Source organism: Sceloporus undulatus, unplaced genomic scaffold, assembly GCF_019175285.1.
Source record: "Sceloporus undulatus isolate JIND9_A2432 ecotype Alabama unplaced genomic scaffold, SceUnd_v1.1 scaffold_15, whole genome shotgun sequence".
Lineage (NCBI taxonomy): Eukaryota > Metazoa > Chordata > Lepidosauria > Squamata > Phrynosomatidae > Sceloporus > Sceloporus undulatus.
The window spans coordinates 2,327,035-2,345,899 of NW_024802937.1; the positions used below are offsets into that span (position 1 = coordinate 2,327,035).

Genomic DNA, 18,865 nt, shown 5'->3' on the forward strand with positions numbered 1-18,865 from the left:
CATTTCCCAGATCTCTGTATGAACCCAGTAGTACAAAAATGTGGATGACCTCTAGTTTACACCATAATCTTGCTATCAACTTTCATTTTGTGTTCTATACATTTTATTACACATAAATGATAGCTGTAGATAGATCAAAAACATTTGTTGGAATAATTTTAAATCTGCTGGTATGGGTGTTTAAGAAAATGTTCATTTATGAAATGGCATTAAAATGCATAATGATGATTAAGAATATCAAATCAGTGTTCTCCATCAGAAACAACTATCTATAATTGTGAAAATCTACTACTGTTAGAGGCCATGTCCTAATGGCATTTAGAAATGGGCTGAAAAGTACTTTTATGTCACAATGATGTGGGTTTTCTGGTAAAGTTCCCATTGCCGTGTGGGAGCTCAGATATACAGTGGGCCCTTCCCTTATGTGGCGATCCATTCTGGATCCTCCCGCGTAAGGGAAATTCTGCATATGCTCACGACCCATTGCAAACAATAGGGCGCGTGCTTGCGGTACAACACATCATGGGCACGCACACCATTTATTTGTCATGCATCTTCAGTGTATGCTTGAAGCTGTGTATGGTGTGCCCGCATATGGTGCCAGCGCACTGTATATTGTGTATTGGACTTATATAGTAGTCTCTCGATTATCCATCCTTTGGTCATCCAACATTCCGGATTATCCAACGTGCGGTTGCTTGGAGTGGCTGTAGGCATTTCCACACCCCCAGATACACCCCCAAACAAAAAAAGGTTGTTACTGTAACCTTACTGCAACGTTATTTTTACTGTTATTGCAATAAAACTTCAATACGTTTGCAATTCACAGTGATTTCAAGGCTTTTATTGGACCCTCCGGATTATCCAACATTTTTGGCTATCTGCCCGTTTATGTCGGATAATCAAGACTCTACTGTTTACAGAACAAAATTAAAACATTAGTAAACTTAATTTAATGTGCTGAATATTTTCCCAGTAGCCAATATGATCTGAACGGAACTAGATGCTTTTTTTTAAGGTGGGGGATACTTTGTATATATGGATGTACTATTTTAACTGTTATAAGCCGCTTTGATTGTTTTAACAAAAAGCAGGGTATAAATAACAATTTTATTTATTTAAAATATGAATATACATGAATATTTGAATAAAAATATGCATACAAAACGAACAAAATATTTTTATTCATATACTATGCCTGGGTGGGGGGATGAGAACAGCATGTAGATGTAAAGGGAGTCACAAGGGTAAAATGCCTGAGAACCACCAGTATAGTGGTTTGAGTCTTGGACTATCACTCTGGAGACCAAGAAGCTGTGCAGACTCGCCCCTAAAGGATAGCCTGTAGCTGCCCCTTTTACAGCCAGATTGGGGCCATGACAACCACACGCTGCTGCCCCTATTTGGCTTTAGCAGGGCACAATAGCCGCAGCTTTACGGCACTCTTTTTGGCACTGCGTTGTGTGGACTCAGTTCCAGAGGAGAGCTGTGATACCACACGCAGTGTGGAGCAGTGCACGGTGTCATGCCCGCCAGGGGACAGAGCCCCCAAGGAATTTAGACCCCACATGGTTGTGGAAATTTGGCAAGTTACTCTCTCTCAGCCTCAGAGGGAGGCACTGAACAAACCCCACTCAGAACAAAGCATACCAAGAAAATCCTATGATAGGCTTGCCTTAGGATCGCCATGTCACAAATGACCTGAAGGCACACAATGACAACAACTAGCAGGAGTACTAGCAATACCAGTAGCCAAAGTGGTGTAGTGCTTTGAGTGCTGAACTAGGACTCTGGAGACCAGGATTCAAATCCTTGCTCAGCCATGGAAACACACTGAGTGACTTTGAGGAAGTCACTCACTCTCAGCCTGAGAAAACCCTGGAGAAGATTCTCTGGGATCCCATGGTTGTTGTGTGCCTTCATGTCATTTCCAACATATGACAACCCTAAGGCAAATCTATCACTTGGCAAAATTTGTTCAAAGGGAGTTTACCTTTGCCTTCTGCTGAAGCTGAGAGAGTGTGACTTGCCCATTGGGTTTCCATGGGGATCTGAACTCGTAGTTTAATGCTCAAACTACTACACCACACTGACTCCTAGTAGGAGAAAGACTGTATAGCAAAAAATAAATCTTTGAACACACCTATCTGTGTAGAAAGAATATTGTAACGCTGTGGCAGAGGTGCTCCGAAAACCATCCCTCGAAGTTTATCCATAGGAGGTGCTTTATTTTGAAGGCCTCCGAACTTCCCATTGCTGCGAATTCTGTCTCCTTCTCTTGTCAGTAAAGTTGGGCAATGTGAAATTTTCACAATCTGTATATAAAGAAGCAAAACTTATTTAATTAATCAGTGACACGTCAGTGACATAGCTATCCTTTTAAAATTCAATGTTGCTCACTGTTGAAAGGTAATTATACAAAGTTTCTGCTTAGAATTAGTTATGTTGAAAACAAAACTAAATCACATAATGTTACAATACATACCTCTTTTCTATAATGATTGGCAGCATCCAGATTGTCAACAATAATAGTATCTCCTAAGAGCATCCCAAACACTAAAATTAATGAAATGGAGAGACTTCAATACAGGATTCAGAATGTTAATCATTGTGTAGACCAGTTTCAATTTACAATAATGCATCAGCAGACTGAACATCAACATTAAATGTAAGGTTGGTATTTACCAGGAATGGAGGACAGCCCATAAATTCATGGGTTATTCCCTGCATACCAGCTGACAATGAGGAGTGCAAAGTTCTTTTTAGTTATGATTGTTAACTCTTCTCTGTTTCACAACCACATTATTAGAAAGTTTTGCCTGTTCTATTAAGTCATTAATGCCACCTTGAAGTTTGTTAACAAAATAACTAGGAAAGAGCTGTGTGTGCATGTGTGTTTAATGTGTTGCCACATCTCTGGATGGAGATGGATCCAAGAATGATCTGTCACAGTGAGTAACATCCTGTCATTCTCTGGATGGCACAGAGGAACAATCCGTGGACTCATGGAACATATGTAAGCTTATTTAATTGTCTGGATAGGTGTAGCTACCTATTTTCTACTTTACAAAGTGCAACACCGTGCACCAAAAGCCATGTGTGCCAATTTATGCTTGTCTAATTTGTAGTGCCTTATAAATCCAGAGGGTTATTTTCACCCTGCTGAATTGCAAACATCTTTTAGTGATGCTGAGAGATACGTATGTATAATTCTAGAAATATTAGTTAAAAATCAGCTTAAAAAACAACTTATCAATGGGTCCGTGTAAGTACTGTACCTTTCTTTTATCAAAATAGAAATTATCCCCCTCTTTGAGTAGAGTGGTGCAAAGTGAGAGCTTAGTCCATCCTGGGAGAACCTAAAAGGAACACTGACTCACTCTCTCTTCTACAGCTCTGCTTTTGGCCTTTTTGAATGCCTGGGTGGGAAAATGCCATCATTTTTCTTTGCTTCTCCCTTTACATCTTTTTTTTTACATGTTCCTAAATTTTACCTTGTACCTCTGATGAATTTAAACAGCCATCTCTATTTACTTCTGTGCTATGCAATGGTTTAGAATGCATTCCTAATCTACTTTACCTTAGAATTGTTGTTAAATCATACTGAGTAAAGTAATTCATTGAATTAAGTAAATTATTAAAATTTATTGTATTTAAAATGTTTTGGTTATCAAGTTATTTTTGTATTCATGCTTGGAATTCTGCATTTACTATGCCTTTCACTATATTTCTGATTATTGATACTGGAATGTGAAGCCTGTGCTGCTGCACAAGTCTCACTGTGGCTGAATCTATTTTCCTGTACCTTTGTCTAATTTTTGGCAAACACAGACATAAGATAATGTAAAAAAATGCTCTTGTGCACTTTTTTTGTGATCTGAGTTTAGAATTGGTGAATTCAAGATGGCGTCACAGTTGTCCTACCAACCTCTGCACATCCATTTATTCCCTTTAGATCCTTTTGTGGTAAGTTTAATATTTTCCTTTCCTTTAACTTGTTTATGTTTCTTTTACTTTTCCAACTCAATCTTGGTCATTTTCTTCATCAACTACAACCAGTGATCTTGGGGGAGAATTTTGACGTTTCATCCTCTGGTTGCTATTTCTTTCTCTCAGCAGGCAAGTGGGACTCTTCTCTGTCACTATCTAAATCTTGTAATTTTCACTTTTTAGTTGCAAAATCACAAGACACATTTTATATTTATCTTTACATAAAGGCTGTAAGAAAGAGGAAGAGAGAGAGAAAAACGTGACCAGCTGGCAAAGCAAGAAAATAAAAAAATGTTAAGGGAGAGAGAAGAATCAATGGACCAAATGAAATTAGAACTTTGGGTCTCCTGCCTTGATCAGTTGACAAAGGAAATAACCCATTAATTGTAAGTTGCTCCTTCAGTCAGTCTGAGAATTAAAAATTATGAGATCCTAACAACCCTACATGAAAAGATTGCTGGACTTTGGTTTGTCATAGCTTTCTTAATACATTGCTCTCTATATGGTGGTTAGGGATAGTAAAGTAATTCTGGAGGGTGCCACTTGGGGGCTGGTGTTTTGTTTGTGTGTGGTCTGTATGTGCCTTCAAGTCACCTACTGACTTGTGGTGACCCCATAAATTTCATAAGGTTTTCTTGGATATAATGCCTCATGTGATATTCTGAACAACACCTAGTTTTCTTAGCTGTAAAGCAGTGAGGTGGGAAAAGAGGGAGATATAACCTGAAAGAAAAACTATCTGTCACAAAACATATGAGGCCTGCTTACTTCTAGTAAAGCTACAGTTGAGAAAAAGTCCCTCCTATGAAGGAGTCTCCTTCCTGCTGCCCTCTCTGTTTACTAGAGGAGGTACTTCTTCTCATCTGCCAGAAACCCATACAGCAATCCAGAGAATTTTTTGTTTCTCTTGCTATGACAAGATTTCAACCCACTCAGTTTAATAATCTGTTGCCACTAAGCTTATTTTTGAACAATTCAGCACCACATTTTGCCCACTTAATGACATTTACCTGTGTGGCAGTTCTCTGTATGTTCTGGAAATGTTAGCAAGTTCCTGGCAAATACAGGATTCCCCATAGGCTTGAAATAGTTTTTTCCATTTCGTAGGTGAGGTAAAGGCCTGGCCAGAAGATTAAAAAAATATTCTATTTTTCTATATCTGTTGTTAGTTTTAACACATGAAATAGTATATAAAATCTTGTTAACATGTGGCTATCCTGTTGCTGAATACTGAGATTTCCATGAGCAACCAGAATTACAACACAAAGCATACAAAGCAAAGCTATACATAAAAGCTTGAAAAAATCACCATCGGGATTGTGCAGATGCAGTTTATGGCAAACTATTTTTGTCCCGCTCTTACTCTTTTGAGTAAATCTTGTGAAAGAGAGAGGAATACTGGAACTTAACCGTGATATACCTATGTCAGCTGCCTCGAATCCCAGGTTGTGGGAGAAAAGTGGGATGTATCCCATAAATAAATAAATAAATTTAATTATATTCATTTTATTTTAATTCTACATTATCAGCTGCCTTGGTTTTCACATTGGGAGAACAGCGGGATACAAATTAAATTAAATTATAAAATAAATAAAGTAAAATAATGCACAGTTTACAAAAGGTATCTTTTGATGAGTTGCTCTTCTAAACACTCTGATAAACATTATGCTTAAAATGGTGCCCTGGAAGACTTACTGTGAAAGTCCATTCTTGCCAAGGAGAAGAACTCATCCATGAATGGCCTTCTGTATATACTCATATATTAAGTCTAGAAATTTTAGACAAAAAATTGACCCAAAAAAACTAAGCTGACTTATCCACGAGTCAACGTAAGTACTGTACTTTAACTCTTATTTAAAAAGGAAGAGCATATGTCCTGGAAGCACTGATTCCCCTCTATTCTCTCATCTATCCAGCCTTTAGGATGAGCACAAACAGTTGCGATTGCTGGAATTTTGTAAGTTGTTTGCCATTGTTTTCCTTGCTTCATCCTTTAGATCCTTGGTGACATGTCCCTAAGTTTTACCCTTGACTTACCCACATGTCATATCAAAATCCATAATTTTGGCCCTAAAACCTACCCTCAACTTATACATGAGGCCAACTTATATATGAGGAATTTTAAAATATCAGAAACATAATTTGAAAATGAAACATTTTTGAAATTAGGAAGGAATACATAAACTTACTTGTTCCAGTCTGGTAGGTTTTTCTTATAAATAGAATCAAGAGGCAGTACTTGCTGTCGCCCTTGGGTTTCATCAAAGATACGACGGGCAGCAGAAGTTGTTAGAGTGATTACACAGTCCATATCACTTGCCAGATGCCAAGAGATGACCTTTGCAGCTTCATTATCTTCAATGTGTGCCAAGTGTGAAATCTGACAAAAAATCCAAATAATGTATTTAAGAGGATGAGTTTTCGGCCCATTAGGAGGAAGGATGAGTTTAATATCCCCTTTCCTTTAGCTGAGCTAGAAGGAAAAGCCATCCCTTCTAATCCTGAGGAACAGTCATCTCCCTTAGTAGATTTTCTTTTTAGGTTGCTATAGAAAGGAAAGTTGATACAAAAAACCCATCTGAGACTACTCTTCTCTTGATCTCACCACACTTTTCTGCTGTTTGTAATGTTAGAAGGCACTGCCAAAAAATAAATAAATAAATAAATAAATAAATAAATAAATAAAATAAAATAAAAAAAAAGGGGGGGGAGAGCAAAATTTTGGTACAATCCAGTTTTATATAGTCAGATAAAAATTACATTTGACAAAACCTCCACAAACAAACAGGAAGAAGGCTTGTTCACATTATATGATGTGATAAATATGTGATAGAAATGGACAAATTTTATCAATTATTAAAGTACAACTCCTTAGAAAAATTTAATAATGTATGGTCTACAACATTTAACTTTTTTTTTTTTTTTACAAAATACATTGTGTAAATAGCAGTACTGGATTTCCAGACAGAGAATGTTTAAATTGATGATAAGGGGAAATCTATGTTATTATTATTTGAAGGGATAGGAAGCATGATGCTGAAATTTGGATGATCAAGTTAAAAAGATAGAGAGTAGATGGGAGTTACATGAAACTGTTACTTTTAAAGAAAATCATCAAGTTAACAAAAATGGAGTGGTGCTGGCACAGACAAAGTGAGAATGACATATAAATGATGAATTAAATAAGTTAGTGAAGGTATGAGAAAGCGTGAAAGTATGTATGTGAAGGTATGAGCAATATTAAAGGGAATTTTATGAAGGGTAAGGAAGGGATATGTATGTGGGGATGTATATGGGAATGGAAAGAAAGAAGAAAAAATAAAAATGGAAATATGGGTAGAAAGTGAAGAAGAAGGTTGCATACCTTTAATTTTGGTTGTTCAAGTGGTTATCTGTGAACTCACATACTGGATGTTCTGCGCCTGCACAGCACATCTTTAGAACCTTCTAGATTACATTTGTTAAAACTTTTTTGTGGTAGCTCTGCCCACCCATCATCCTATTCTCCTCTATTCCTGTTCATTTACCTCAGTTTCTAAGGATGCAGGACACCAGAGAGGGGATTATGGGCAGGTTCGTGTGAGTTCACAGATGACCAGTGTATGTAAGAACCACAGTTACAGGTATGCAACCTGTTCCTTTTCCCCATGGTCTCTGTGATACACACACTGGGGAGATTAGTAAGGTTCTTGCACAGCTCGCAGGAGTGTCATGCTGGAATACAAAAAAACAATCAGTTCAGTGGAAACACAACTTTAATAGATACCTTACCAAAACACCAACAACTAACATTTATTTGAGACAAGAGAACAATAATGCCTGCCCAAGAGCTGCAGCTAATCTGACCTGGGCATCCAATCAATAATGGGAAATAAAAGTTAATAGATGGGACCAGACAGCAGCTCTGCAAACATCCATGAGACACCCATCAGGAATGTTGAGGAGGTAGCTACCACCTGAATAGAATGAGTTCAGATCCAAGTGGGTGGTTCCTTCTTCATCAGTTCCTAGACTTGTTGGAATGTCGAAACCACCCACTCTGAGAAATGCTGAGATGATACTGGATTTGAGGCCGAGTAGCAAACAAAGAGTATCGTGTTGTACCTCAAACCTGATGTTTGGTCAGTACAGAAAGCCAGAGCTCAGCAAACATCCAATGAATGCAGTGTACATTTGAATTCAGAGATAGGTTGCTGCATGAACACAGGTAAGATGATGTCTTGGTTCAAGCAACCTTGGGTAGGAAGATGTCAGAAAAGAGAACGACCTTGTTATAATGTAAGTGCAAATATGGAGGTTCAGCTTGTAGTGCACATTGTTAACTCACCTGTTGAGCTGACCTTATGGCAACCAAGGACGCTATCTTCCATGTAGGTAGGCAAAGATCACAAGAAGCCATTGGTACGAACAGCTTCCTAGGCAACTGAGACAAAATGAGCTCAAGGCTCCAATCTGGTGTCAGTCCCAGCACAAAAGGGTGTAGATTCTTGTGGCCTTAAGAAACATATGAATCCCCTGGAGAGTACAACCTCTTAGAAAGTACAGTCCGCCATTCTCTTACGCGGGGGAGTGTTGAGGAATCATAAAATAATAGAGTTGGAAGAGACCACAACAGCCAGTCAGTCCACCCCCTTCCATGCAGGAACTCACAATCAAACCTCCTCCTCCTCATTTTATTTTCTTATATCTCACCTTTCTCCCAATAAGGAGTCAAGGCAGTTCCTTGACAACATGGAGGACGCAGGAATCAGTTTTAATTGTGGCCAAAGGTGGTGGAAGTACTGAGAGTGACTGCAGGGGAGAACTCAAAGATGCTTCCTGACCCGTTTGTGTAGGTGTTTCTTGAAACTCAGCTGGTACTTAGTGGCAGGTTGTTTCTTTCCAGATGAGGAAGACTGAGACTGGGGCTGATAATGCTTCAAACTCAGCGGACTGAACAACTGTCTTGGTCCCAAAGATTGGCACTGCTAAGGAGGCTGAGCACTGTACAATTCCTGGAACTGTGTTGGCATACTGTACGTCCAGGCCAAGGTGCATATATTTTGAGTATAACTGCAACTTTTCACCAATGCCCTTACTGAAGAGACCAGATTCATCAAACAGCAAGTCAATGGTGATGTGAGCTTGCATTGGAAGAACCAATGAATGCAGTCAGGCATGTCGATGAAGTGCCACTGCTCCTGTGATGATTTTAGCAGAACAGTCTACGACACAACAGGCTTTTTTGCCATTAGGTCGTTTTCTTCCTTATCACCTGGAGCTGAGCCCATTTTAGGTAGAGCTCTAGACTGTGAGGTCTTGACAGTTACAGAGTTGGGCCTGGGATGTTCCAATAGCCAGACCGATTCTATATTAGCTACCCAGTAGAGGGAATCTGTTTTCCTCGATGTAGAGGGGATAGTTAAAGGAGTAGTCCAGGACCTCTGAGAGATCTTCAGCAAGGAAGACAACAGTGCAATAGAAGCTGATGTTGGAACCTTGGCTTGGATTCAACAGTACACCAGATCCATTGGTTCCAACTCCTCATGCTTGACTTGGAACCCCAAGGTATTGGCCATCCTGAGCATTTGTTCAGAAAAGGTCTAGACGTCATTGCTGGGACAGGCCAGCGCATTTTCCACCAGGTGTTGTGAAGGAGATCTATCCAGCTGAACATCTAAAGATGAGGTGCTGGAGATGTCTGCTCCCAACTCTGGTTAAGTGGAACACTGGGAAGCTTCAGGTAAGTTGTGGTCAGTGAGACAGACATCCTGAGGATGCTTTGGAGGACAATCCTTGGGAGCATCTTCATCATGTGGTTGTTTTTCATGTTGGTATGGTTGTGCCTCTGTATGGTGCATCTCTGTTTGCTGAGTCATGGTATGGTGGGCTTTGATATGGTGAGTCTCAATACAGTGAGTCTTGGTGCAGTGAGTCTCGGTACAGTATTCCTTTGAACACTGAAATCCCTTCTCTGTGTGTGCGTGTGATCTGTATTTCTATGGTGTGGGCACAACACTGGTGCAGACTGCAGTATTATCAATCTACCTGGAGAGTGTCCAGAAAATACATGACAACATGGTACTTTGTACATCTGACCCTTGTCCATATAATAGCAGGTGTGATGTGAGCCATAATATGTGTCCCTCAATTGGGAACAATAAGGGGATTAGTACTGAGAGTGACTTTCATAACATGTACATTCAAGATCTCTAGAATCTTCTCTAAATCTGCGTCTGGACAAATATCTGGAACCAGACCTATGATGGTGGACTGTTGATCGAGAGCCAATAGATGAAGAAGGTGAAACCTGAACAACCCATCAAAGTTGAGGTGGGGATTGGAGAAGGGCCTCTCTAACGCCATGGCAGAGAGTGAATGTCAGACTGCCGCTGCTGTGTAATCACCTGGATTATAGGGGTTGCCCTCAAATTTAATGGGGGCACACATGTACATTGTGTGCCTCACTCAAAAACAAAAGGCAACACAAATTACCATTCCTGTCTGGTAGCTTCACCCCACAATCAGTGCACCTCTTAAAGGAAGAAGAGGCAAATAAGCTCCAAGTCAAGTCAAATGTATCCAAAGAACAGGAGATGAAAGAATAGTAAACAAAACAAAGCAAAACAAACAAAGTCAGATTGGGTACAGAAAAACAATCTAAGAGCAGTCTGAGAAGCCAAAGTCAAAACCCATAAAACTGTAATCAAAACTAGCCTCAAAAGTAAGGGAGCAGGAATAGTGGAGAATAGGATGGAGAATGGGCAGAGCTACTGCCAAAAAGCTTAACAGATCTAGTCTAGAAGATTCCAATGATGTGCTGCGCAGGCACTGAACACCCAGTGTGTGTCACAGAGACCACAAAGAAGAAGAGGAAGTTATGTAATGTATTTGGAAGTATCAGAGTTTAAACATTGATAGAATGTCAATATTTCAGTATCAATATGTAAATATGTGTTTGTATATATGTCTGTATACCTATATATATATTTAAAGCACTGCAAAAAGATCCTAAATAACCCCACATACATTGAACAGCAAACAGATCTCATTTAATTGCAAACTGTACAACTTATGTAAAGATAATAAAACCAAGCAGGTAAAAACATATAAATAGAAAGAAGAAAAACAGATAAGGGAAAATACACTCACTTTGCCCAGCACATCTTGACTACCTTTGGGATAATTGCTAAGTGTGCATGTTCTTCTAGGTTGTTTCATTATTCCTTCCTGCTCAGACTTTTTCTGCTTTATAAGACAATCAAGATACTGCAGCTAAAAATAAAGAGGAACATCACCATTATTTATTACACTTTTTAAAATTAAATGTTGACATTGACATAAAAATGATAGCAACAGAGACTGTTATAATTTTATTTATAAGCAATGGGACTGGGAATACTATTCCTTCCTATTAGCTGATTTTACCCCAGAAAATGAAATGTAAAGGTGCAAGTCCAACCAACTAAGGAACTGGAAGAAGAAAGAGGTCAATATCTTGGAAATGCATTGCTGATTGTGTAGTGTACAGAAAATTCAATCAGAATGAAATTATGAGTAATGAAAAATGCATATCATTTGTCTAAAAAGCATTTTTCAAATACATTAATTTTATCTTTTGAGTCAGAAATAAAAAAGTGAATTATGGCGGGATACAGACCGCCAAAATGTAGCGCGGCGGCAGCGATTCTAGGGTTAGCGAGCGCACACCATTCACACGCTCCCTAACCCTAGGACGTACTCTGTATGTCAAAATGGCGTTGTCCTGTCTACATGGGCGCCGACATTTTGACGTGACGTACATGCTGCGTCCAAACGGCGCGGCACGGGTGTGATGTCCTGGCGCTGCTGCAGGTGCTTGTGGTGCCCTTTTAGCAGCACTGGAAGGAGCTCTGAAACGGAGCTTCTTTTGCCGGGCGTATTGCTGGTGTGGCCTTTAAACAGCCACGCCAGCGATACGGAAGAGAAAGGGGCCGAGCAGCCCCTTTCTCTCTTTCCCCGCTGCTGTCGGGGTGTCCTTGGGGCATGAAGCCCCAAGGACACCCCTTTCCAGGCTGCAAGATGCGGCGTTTTGCCACTTCTCCGAGGCCTGGAGAAGTGGTGGATTGGGGCTTCTGGGGCTGCCGCTGTGGCTGCTCCAGCCCTGATCCGTCGGGGAAAGGGGCGGGTAAAGCCCGCCTCAAAGGGGCAGTCTGTATCCCGCCTTAGGCACTTTCTAAAGGCTCTAGGGGTAGTTTGGGCTTTTCTATGCCCACTTGATACTTTAAAAAGTTATGCAGTGCTCTGCAGTACTTTAAGATAATGTTATCTAATCAGATAACCACCCAGGTAAGAGGAAAAGAAATGTACATTCATTTTAATATACTTTTATCTGAGCCTTTGAAGCTAAGCATCTTCATGATGACAAATACAAGAAAATGAAGAAGATCATACCCCCTCAGCATGAGGTATGTCAATCTGGTGGTGTCTTTTCAGATCATCCTTCAGTTGAGCCTCTTTTATTTTAGCTTCCTGGACTTGACCTAAAATTTAAAAAATTAGTAGAATCAGTTAAACCTTGGCTGACACTGAATTATGATAGCATATTTGTCACTTGATGAAACATCAACTGATGGCTGACATTTGAATAAAGGTTTAAAGTCAGACAAAAATCATTATCAACTTAAATTAAAAACTTTCAGTGGGAATAGTTTACACATTCACAGTTAAGAATCATCACATAATTATGGGCCAGTTCAGTTAAAATATACAACTACAGGACTATACAAAGAAAGACTGATAATACACATAGCAAGATGCATGCAGTATGTAATAAGGGCTTTAACATCTGTTTGTTGTTAACTGCCATCAAGTCAACTTCAACTTATGACAACCCTATGAATGAAAGTCACTCTATCACTAACCCACATGCTCAGGTCTCCCACATTCAGGGCTGTAGTTTCTTTGACTGAGTCTATCCATCTGGAAAGTATTTCTCTTTTCATATTGTGTTCTACTTTACTAAACATTACTGCCTTTTCTAATGAGTCATGTCTTCTCATGAAGCCTCAGTTTAGTTATCTTGGCTGCAAAGGAGAGTTCAGTTTGATTTGCTCTAGGACCTACTTATAGTCCAGCTCTCTTATTCACAGGGGATCTGTTCCCCTGTTACCATGGACACTATTTTCTGACAGAAGATGACAGTACAGTTGTGCTGGATAGCCACCAGATGCCTAGAGAGATGTTTTTCCCCCAAAATGTGGGTAAGTGAAACCATGGTTACATATTCCGTGGATACACAGGTTGAGTTGTACTTGTCTTTTTAGCAGTCTATGATCTTTGCAAAACTCTTCTTCAGTACCACATCTCAAATGATTTTATTTTCTTCTTATCAGGTCTTTTCACTGTCCAGCTTTCACAACCATGTGTCTTTCTGATTTCTTGAGTACAGTCTGGATTCTGACTAATGACTAAGCCAAGGTATGGAAAATCTTGCTTTTTTTTTACCCTTTATTTGTTAAAAAAAAAAAGTAAAATACAGCGTTTAATGGGGGGCAAAATAGCACAGTATTACAAGATATATATAATTTCTAGGTTTTGGTGTAAATTTAAACACAGATCGTCCCGTCTCTATGTTGTACAGTTGATCCTTATCATAAACAACTTCAACTTATTTTTTAGTCTTGTTCTAGAACGTCTGCTAGGAGCGTAGGCAGAAAGACAAAAGGCAATTATGAAGGTACCAGACAGGATGCTGAAGTGTAAAGATATATCAATAAATATTAAGGTTAGGATTGCCATTGTATTTCCTATTTCTATACATGTAGCTCATAGATTGGGTAGGATCAGGCATGGCCAGGGAGGTGAGGCCATAGGCCCTAGTTGAACCCAGTAATAGACCCCCAGTCAGGAAGAAATAAAAAACAAAGAAAAGCTGTCCTAGCTGACCTCCGTGGGCGAAAGAGTGTGACCTCCCCAAGGTCGCACTGACTGATGAAGGGCTTGTGTCCGATCAAGAAGCCCAGGCCAAATAAACAGCTTATTTTATTTATCTTTATTTAATCTATATCAATATCACTATCTATATCTATATAAAGTCAAACTCAGAAGTCAGATGGTGATCACCCGAAGAGAGGAGCACCGACTAGATGGTGGTGATCTCGCCCTGAGTGGCCCCCTGACAAGAGCGGGAATGATATATAAGTTCAAGGCTAAGCCCAGGGTAGCCCATAAACGGTCACAGCAAAGCGACCCTGAGATCTAAAGTGAAACTGTCTCATATGGGAGTCGACGTTTAAAGGAGTATGTATATAAATCTATAGCTATATCTGTATATATGGCTATATATCTATATATATAACTATATATCTATATATCCATATGGCTGGCTATATGTCTATATGTCTGTCTGTCTGTCTATAAATTTGTATCTATATCTATATATCTATAAATATATACATATATCCATCTATATATCATCTCTATATATCTATATTGATAGCTATATTGCTATATCTATCTTGTGACGAGGAGGAAGGCCTGTAGAAAAAAAGGTAGGGGAAGGGCTGCAGCCACCATGGTATAAAGGAAGAACTCTCTGATCCTCCAGAAGGTGGCGCCCCAGCTGACGATGGAACCAAGGTGGCTGTCCCCATAATATGCCATGCGGCCCAAGATGGCTGCCCCCATAGTATGCCATGCGGCCCAAGATGGCTGCCCCTATAATATGCCATGTGGCCATGGTGGCACAGCAGCTACTGTAAATGCCAGCAAAACACAATCTTTCCTGGCCAAGTCAAGGCCAGCAAAACACAGTCTTTCCTGGCCAAGTCAAGACACAGAGGCTTGTCCAGCCTGACTCAGAGGGTTGCTGGGGCTGCTGCTACGGGCAAGCAAGCAGGCCCTCTCTCATCCCAGTGGTCTGGCCTAGGGTATCCCAGTGTCCAGAATGGAGGGGTGAGGCTGGAGAAGAGCCCCCCCCCCCCCTGAGAGTCAGGTCTATCGGGAGCTCCCCAGGAAGGAAGGAGGGAGCTCTGACATTAAAAAACTCTTGTAAAAATAGAGAAGTTTAAGACCGACTGTTGGAGTGGTGTCAGGGGAAAGGTGAATAAAGAAGAGTCCAGGGCTAATCATCACTGGGAAGGCCTCTCACATCCCCAAATGGTGGCCCCTGAGTAGAATAAATGTGCTTGCGGCAAGTACTCACTGTTTAGTGGGAATGACCATCAGCAGGCTTGCCTCTCAGACCCCTGACCCTGAACAGAAGGGTGGAGGGAAGGGACCTCCTCAGCAACTCAAGAGAGTGAACCTCTCCCTGTCTGAGTCTCTGAAATCATTGTATAAGTTGTCTCTTGAGGCTCTGCTGTTGTGGTCCCAAGCCAGGGTGTGTGTGTGCGGGGGTGTCAGTGGGGATAACCCCCCCCAAAGCCAGGCCCATGGTCTTTCTCCCAGTCATAACGTCACAAGATAGGAATAGTGGGGGAGGGCAGAGAAGACCCCTCAGGAATGCTGAGGAGAAAGGCTCCAAAGGCACATAGACACACACACACACACACAAAGAAAGGAACAGGCTCTCAGACCGCTTTGATGCAGAAGTTCGCTGGCTTGAAGAGACGCATCCTGCTAGGAGTTATTTTTTAGTTAAATGTTAACAAAATTCAAAGTTTTATCTTATTGATGTTCCTAAAGAAATAGGGTTATTGGCTCTTACCTGTGATATGTCCATTTCCAGTAGATAAGAGCCCCACATCCTATATCTGGAGTGAATGAGAGGTGCATAACCCAAACAACAGGATGTGGGAGTCTTATCTATTGGGAAAATATTAACTCAATCATCTGCTATAAGCATTATTTTTGTAAGATTATTTCTTACTACTCCAAATTTTCTCACAATACATGTAAAGGCATTTCCAACTTTCCTTATTTTCACTATAAGATTCTCTGTCAATAACACAGGATATGTTATCCATTTCAGACGCTTCAATCATTTTATACAGTGCGCCCTTTGTTTATGCAGGGGACCCGTTCCAGACTCCCCAGTGTAAAACAAATAATGCATATGCTCGAGCCCCATTTAAATGAATGGGGCTCGTGCATGTGGCAGCGCATGCCCCATTCATCCCTATAGGACGCGCTGCCTCTTTCTCCACACGCGGGTTTCAGCGTATGCTGAAAGCCACATAAAGTGTGCCCGCATATGACGCGGGCGCAATGTATAACCAATTATCCAAAGATGGTACATGGACTGTTTTCCAAGTTTGTGTGAACAAGATTCTTGCAAATGAGATCATATTTAGAATAATTTTCCAGAATCTTTTTCAGTCTACAGTTTGTATATCTTGCAACGTATTTAACAGATATAGCTCTGGTGTACATACAAAAGATATTTTCAAAATGTCACAAATTGTAGCATGGATGGCTTTCCAAAATGCTGCCGTAACTGGGCATGTACACCACATGTGGAACCAAGAACCATAACTTCTTCGCCACTTACAGCAGACTGGATTATGAGCTTTGTAAATGTCTGCCAACCTTGCTGGCTTCAAGTGCCATCTGGTCTCCATTTTGAAGTATCCAGTTTTCTAAATGTATTTCTTTTCCAGTGTCATTGGTCCATTTTATCATATGGTCTTTTACAATTTCATCTTCTAGTTTTCTTTCAAGAAGAACTCTATATAGGCTAGCTATTTGTTTGGGCTTCTCAAGTAATATTATATTGTCAATCTCATTTTTTATAATGCACAGGCCTTGGTTTTTTAATCAGTCTTGAAAATGTCTTGTAATTGATGATACCGATAACTCTGGTCCAAACTTTGGATATTCTTTAGGTCTTTTAATTCTATATTTCCTGCATGTTTCTTGTCTTATGATGTCCTCATATCTCAACCAATTTTGGGTTGACTTGAATCTGCTTAACAGGGCTTCCTGTTAAGCCCTGAAAATCCTGAACTTTTTCAAGATTTTCATCATTTACTTGAAAGTTATGTAAATCACCTGTGTTCATTATTTTTGTTTTCTTAATGTTCAGCTGTAAACGTGTCTGCACTTTCTTCCTTGACTTTCTTCAGTAATTGTTCCATATCTTTGCTATTTTCTGCTAGCAGTATAGTGTCATCTGGACATCTGAAATTATTGATGTACTTTCCTCCAATTTTCATGCCTCCCCTTCTTCCATATCTAGTCCTGCTTTATGTATGACACTTCTGACATACAAATTAGACAGGGTGATAAGAAGTAGCCTAGTCTTACTCCCTTGCCAATTAGAAAATTTCCTTTTGATTTTTCGGATCTTGTGGAAGAGGTCTCTTGTTCTTCCTTTTTGTTGTTACCTTTTATTTCTCTGTATTGATTATTATAGTAGTTTTCCTTGTCCCTGTGCATATAGACATCTGTTCTTAATCTATTACAGTGGGCCCTCCCCCTTATATGGGGATCCATTCCAGATCTCCCCGTGTAAGGGGAAATCCACATATGCTTCCGCCCCATTAAAAACAATGGGGCGCATGCTCGCAGGTCGGGACAGCACGCACGCCATGAGCGTACGTACCATTACTTTAATTGGTACGCGGCTTACGCATAAGTTGGAAGCTGCATGTACTGCACTCGCGAATGACATGGGCGCACTATACCAAAATTACACCTGAGTATTATTGAAAAAGAACAGTACATACAAAATCAAAAGATAGCTTTGCAAGACGACCTGTAAGAAAAAAATGTGTGGTCTACAATGCATGCAAATATAAATCAATTACTCAATAAATATGGCATTATTACATTACTTACACTTTAATTCATCAAGAAGCTGATTGGTGGTGTCAAACAAATTTCTATATGCATTTATTGATTGAGAGAGCCTGTCTTTCTCTTTAGTAAGTGTTGCCATCTGCTGTTGCCTTTTATATCCTAGAGAATAATTAATACATTTTAGTCTATCCCAAAAAATATCAGAAAATCACACAGTGAAACGGCGTATGAATATTTGATCAAAAGAAAGCAACAAAAGTAGATTTTAAATGCTACAGGGAGAACATAAGTTAGATTTTAGGAGGGGTGGGGGAGAAACACTGAATCTCACCATTGTAAAAGAAAAAAGGCAGGCAATAAGGCTTCAAATGTCTTTTCAAAGTTGGTATTACTGGCTGAAATTCAAGAATATATTCAGTACTATCTTTTCCTGGACTATTTTCTGCTAGCACAAGATCCTGAAAAAACAAAATATATTTGTTATTTATATTATCTATTTAAGAATGCTTCTTCCTAATTATACTTGTACAAAAAGATTTAGCTATAACTTCATTCCATGCTGATGTACATACAGTCCTCCTTTCCCTTACGTGCGGGATCAGTTCTGGACCCCCCCCCCCACGTAAGGGAAAAAACACGGATGCTCAAGCCCCATTCAAATGAATGGAGCTCGTGCCCGTGGCAGTGAAGTGGTGGAGTGGGGGCACACATCACAGGAGAATATGTCATTGTTTTCTTATGGTGCGTGCCTCCCTCCCTTCCGGCGCGGCTTTCAGCGTATGCTAGAAGTGCGTAAAATGCGCCTGTGTATAATGCAGGCGTACTGTATTTCCTAATAGTCTTTTAAATGCTTTGAAAACATATTCCATTTAAAATACCTATTATTGATCAAGCTTATCTTATAGACTACTATATAAAATAAAAAAGCAGCTTTACTCTTCTAAACAATAACAGGTTTTAACTATGGTACTGTGCACCCGCGGCATATGCAGGCATATTATATGTGGCATTCAGCTTAAACTGAAGGTGAGCTGCAATAGAATGCCGCACCTGAGCCCCATAACATTCAATGGGGCTCAAGCATACGTGGTATTCGCCTTACGCTGGTGGTGGTGATCTGTAACTGTATATCTTCAGAACTATATTTAAAAGCGCAATTTAGACATTACATCTT

At 39.9% G+C, this 18,865-nt stretch overlaps 1 protein-coding gene across 2 annotated transcripts in view; it reads right to left on the reverse strand.

Moving 5' to 3' along the window:
• LOC121917327 (structural maintenance of chromosomes flexible hinge domain-containing protein 1-like) overlaps positions 1-18,865 on the reverse strand; it is a 138,814-nt gene that overhangs the window by 6,488 nt on the left and 113,461 nt on the right. The window contains exons 38-45 of one of the 2 annotated variants that reach the window (XM_042443215.1): positions 18,023-18,149; positions 17,731-17,850; positions 12,403-12,491; positions 11,122-11,244; positions 6,180-6,370; positions 5,001-5,110; positions 2,486-2,556; positions 2,144-2,315 (exon numbers count right to left, since the gene is read on the reverse strand). In XM_042443215.1, the coding sequence (XP_042299149.1) occupies positions 2,144-2,315; positions 2,486-2,556; positions 5,001-5,110; positions 6,180-6,370; positions 11,122-11,244; positions 12,403-12,491; positions 17,731-17,850; positions 18,023-18,149 (1,003 nt within the window). Of the gene's footprint in view, positions 1-2,143; positions 2,316-2,485; positions 2,557-5,000; positions 5,111-6,179; positions 6,371-6,922; positions 7,705-11,121; positions 11,245-12,402; positions 12,492-17,730; positions 17,851-18,022; positions 18,150-18,865 lie in introns of those variants that run through there. The other variant, XM_042443216.1, reaches the window with a different exon arrangement.